Source organism: Nanorana parkeri, unplaced genomic scaffold (genome assembly GCF_000935625.1).
Source record: "Nanorana parkeri isolate BGI_ZX_2015 unplaced genomic scaffold, ASM93562v1 scaffold1717, whole genome shotgun sequence".
In the NCBI taxonomy this organism is placed as follows: domain Eukaryota; kingdom Metazoa; phylum Chordata; class Amphibia; order Anura; family Dicroglossidae; genus Nanorana; species Nanorana parkeri.
In genome coordinates, this window is record NW_017307985.1 from 49,808 (window position 1) to 53,377 (window position 3,570).

Sequence of the window (3,570 nt, forward strand, 5' to 3'; positions counted from 1 at the left end):
AACAGTCGATCTCCAGATGTTTATTCTGTACTTGTTCCCATCTCAGGCCGCCATGCTTGTTGGTTCTTCCACCAGAAGACCGAGACGAGCATTTTCTGAGGCTACAATTATTTCTGAAGTCTCCAATCTGCCTCCAGGAACATCCTGAGTATACACCGCCTAAGCCCCTCCTCCGTGGTTTCCCATCACCTGAAATATGGCTGTTTCGGCAGCAGGTAAGATGGCGTCACTCACTCCCCCTCTCCAAGGAAGTTTCCCACGTTCCCCCAGGAGTTCCCCTTTAAGGCGACCGCTATCAGTCTCCTCATATTAGCGGTATCAGCTCATTGGTCAGTGTGTACCGTTTGCCATCCCAGATAAAATGGGTGGGGCTTCCAGAATTAGATCCACCGGTGAACTCGAAACAAGAGCTGAGCTCGAACGCCAGCGACGATTTCACAAGGCCCGCCCCTCCGCTCTTCTCTGGCGCTGGGTGATAGACCCGCCCATTTTCTGGTAACATGACCAGCCTCTCCGGCTCGAAGCGAACCGCCAACTGGTCTCCTCCCCCGCAGTAAGACAAGCGCTGGAGCCCCGAGCTCTCATCCCGCAGGAGGTGTGTGAAGACAATGGGGCGGTCGTCGCAGCGGATGAAGTTGTGTTCCCTGCCGCACGGCGATATATACGGGAAATCTTCCTCATAGCGACCGCTCTTATTTCTCTGCACTTGTTTGAAGAAGAAAACCAAAAACTTCTTATCTGAAATGCAAATAAATATATCAATTATATCAATGTATAATAATAGTGTGTGACTGTGGGGGGGGGGGCATTAGAGTGTAAGCTCCTCTGTACAGAGACTGATGTGACTGGGGGAGGGGACATTAGAGGGTAAGCACCTCTGTACAGAGACTGATGTGACTGGGGGAGGGGACATTAGAGGGTAAGCACCTCTGTACAGAGACTGATGTGACTGGGGGAGGGGACATTAGAGGGTAAGCACCTCTGTACAGAGACTGATGTGACTGGGGGAGGGGACATTAGAGGGTAAGCACCTCTGTACAGAGACTGATGTGACTGGGGGAGGGGACATTAGAGGGTAAGCACCTCTGTACAGAGACTGATGTGACTGGGGGAGGGGACATTAGAGGGTAAGCACCTCTGTACAGAGACTGATGTGACTGGGGGAGGGGACATTAGAGGGTAAGCACCTCTGTACAGAGACTGATGTGACTGGGGGAGGGGACATTAGAGGGTAAGCACCTCTGTACAGAGACTGATGTGACTGGGGGAGGGGACATTAGAGGGTAAGCACCTCTGTACAGAGACTGATGTGACTGGGGGAGGGGACATTAGAGGGTAAGCACCTCTGTACAGAGACTGATGTGACTGGGGGAGGGGACATTAGAGGGTAAGCACCTCTGTACAGAGACTGATGTGACTGGGGGAGGGGACATTAGAGGGTAAGCACCTCTGTACAGAGACTGATGTGACTGGGGGAGGGGACATTAGAGGGTAAGCACCTCTGTACAGAGACTGATGTGACTGGGGGAGGGGACATTAGAGTGTAAGCTCCTCTGTACAGAGACTGATGTGACGGGCTCAGTGTTCTTTGTACAGCGCTCCGGCACATGTCAGTTATATAAATAAGTACAATAGATTGGTTCTGACAGCGCGGTGTGAATCAGTGAGATCTCGCATTGCATTATGGGAAGTTTTCCACCTTTCCCCGAGCTTTTCTTTGAAGCCTTTTTCCACCTGACTGATGGCGATAAGAGACGCGGAGGAGGAACCACCAAAGCGTGACTTCTCTGGAAGGAGGGACGGTTCTCCTTGAATGATAATGGGAGGTTTTGTTATGTGTACAGTACAGAAAGAACCAGCTTAGCGGAGTTCTCCTTAAATAAAAACTGGGACAAGATTCGTTAAAGTGACGGCGCCTTCAGACAATCCGTCACCCGCAAGGCTGCGCGCAGAGTCTGGACAATGGGGGACGTGACCTGGAAGGAGGACAATGTCCTAATTATGTCTGACAATAATCAAGATCGCAACTGAGCGCAGCGCTTGCTGGAATCCCAGCACTGACTCGGCGGCGCCCCCTTCTGTCTGTCGCTGGTACTGCAATGAGCAGAGATCTGGGAGCCAGCAGTCTGAGATGAGAGAAAATCCTATTTAATAAACCTTTTATTATGAAAAAGCCATCAGTGTGCCGCATGTCAGTGACTTTGCCTAGGCTCAGATGATGTCATCAGTCTACTGCAGGCAAGAGGAAGCATTTCCTCAGTCTCCCCTCCCCCAGTGATCAGAATGTACATTGTAACTTTGTATCTAGTCACAAGGTGAGAGGCTGCAGCAGGGGCTGATCTGTGTCAGACACTTGTGACCATAGCCAAGAACTGCACAGACACCAGAATTTACATGATTGTGTCCTCTCTGAGACGGCATCTCAGTCCGGGAAGTAGATGGTGACCCAGAGATTGCCACCATTACAAACCCAAGTGTTACCTTCCTTATAGCCTTAAGGAAGGGGGCAGAGCCACATATGAAATATGGGAGGGGCAAAGACACTACTGCAATGGAATCCCTACCGCAATGGGGGGTCTCTGAAAGATCTAAGACACTTTAATCCCATTTGTGTGTGGAGCTTGCCCTTGCACATGAAAGGACAACCAGTGGCCAAGTCATGGTGTAAGTTTAATTTCTGTATGTTACGTCTGCTGCTGCACATGCTGGGAGTTATAGTTCTTCACACCGATGCAATACTGGACCACAATGGCTCCTAGGAGTACCGGTACACAATACTGGACCACAATGGCTCCTAGGAGTACCGGTACTCTCTCCTCCATCTTTATAAATGATACTCGATAATGCTCTGGTTTTAGGTTTACACACAACAGCCCCGCCCGTCCTTTAGGGGCTGCCATTGTTGACCCCCTTCTGTTATGCTGATCCTCTGGCTTTCACTGAGAACAAGTACACATGAGATGGAAGTCCCGATCCGCATACCTGGAGAGGGTCATGTGCAGCGTTCCAGCCAATCAGCATTCACCATCCTTCCTCAACTTACCTGAAGGACATTTGGTTGGCTCTTCCCCGGTACCGTTTGCACTGCCAGGGTATGGTAAAGATAAAGCGTCTGGCCGCCTCCATATAACATATCTCCAGGCACACGGGACAAGCCAGCACACGCGTGTACGCAGAGCAGACAATAGAGATGCGTGTAAGGCTGAGCGGACGGCGAGGAAACGTAACGATATGATAATCTGAGATCTGTTATCACAGCCAGATGGTGAGCCGCAATCAGCGGCCTAATGATACAGAAAATTCCAACTAAAACCAAATAATAACAAATCAAAAGCCGCTTCATTCAAGTTTCCAGAGAGGGAGCATCATCCAACGCAGCACAGCATGAGCAAGAGAGGGATGCGGGGGGAGACATAAGTACATACATAGGGGTGGCACTGGGGTAGAAGAGACCCTGGGGTTGAGGGAAGACAGACAAGATGGCAGGGAAAGGGGGGCACTGGGATAGGTGAGGGAGAGAAGAAATAGATGTTGGGGTGTTGGTGGCAGACACACAGGAGGCCAGAGAGA

At 50.6% G+C, this 3,570-nt stretch overlaps 1 protein-coding gene across 1 annotated transcript in view; it reads right to left on the reverse strand.

Annotated features, from left to right (window-relative positions):
- Positions 1-293: 293 nt before the first annotated feature.
- CUNH8orf82 (chromosome unknown C8orf82 homolog) overlaps positions 294-3,570 on the reverse strand; it is an 18,166-nt gene continuing 14,889 nt past the window's right edge. The window contains exon 3 of the mRNA XM_018571266.1: positions 294-738. Within this exon, the coding sequence (XP_018426768.1) occupies positions 305-738 (434 nt within the window). The 3' untranslated portion in view covers positions 294-304. The remainder of the gene's footprint in view (positions 739-3,570) is intronic.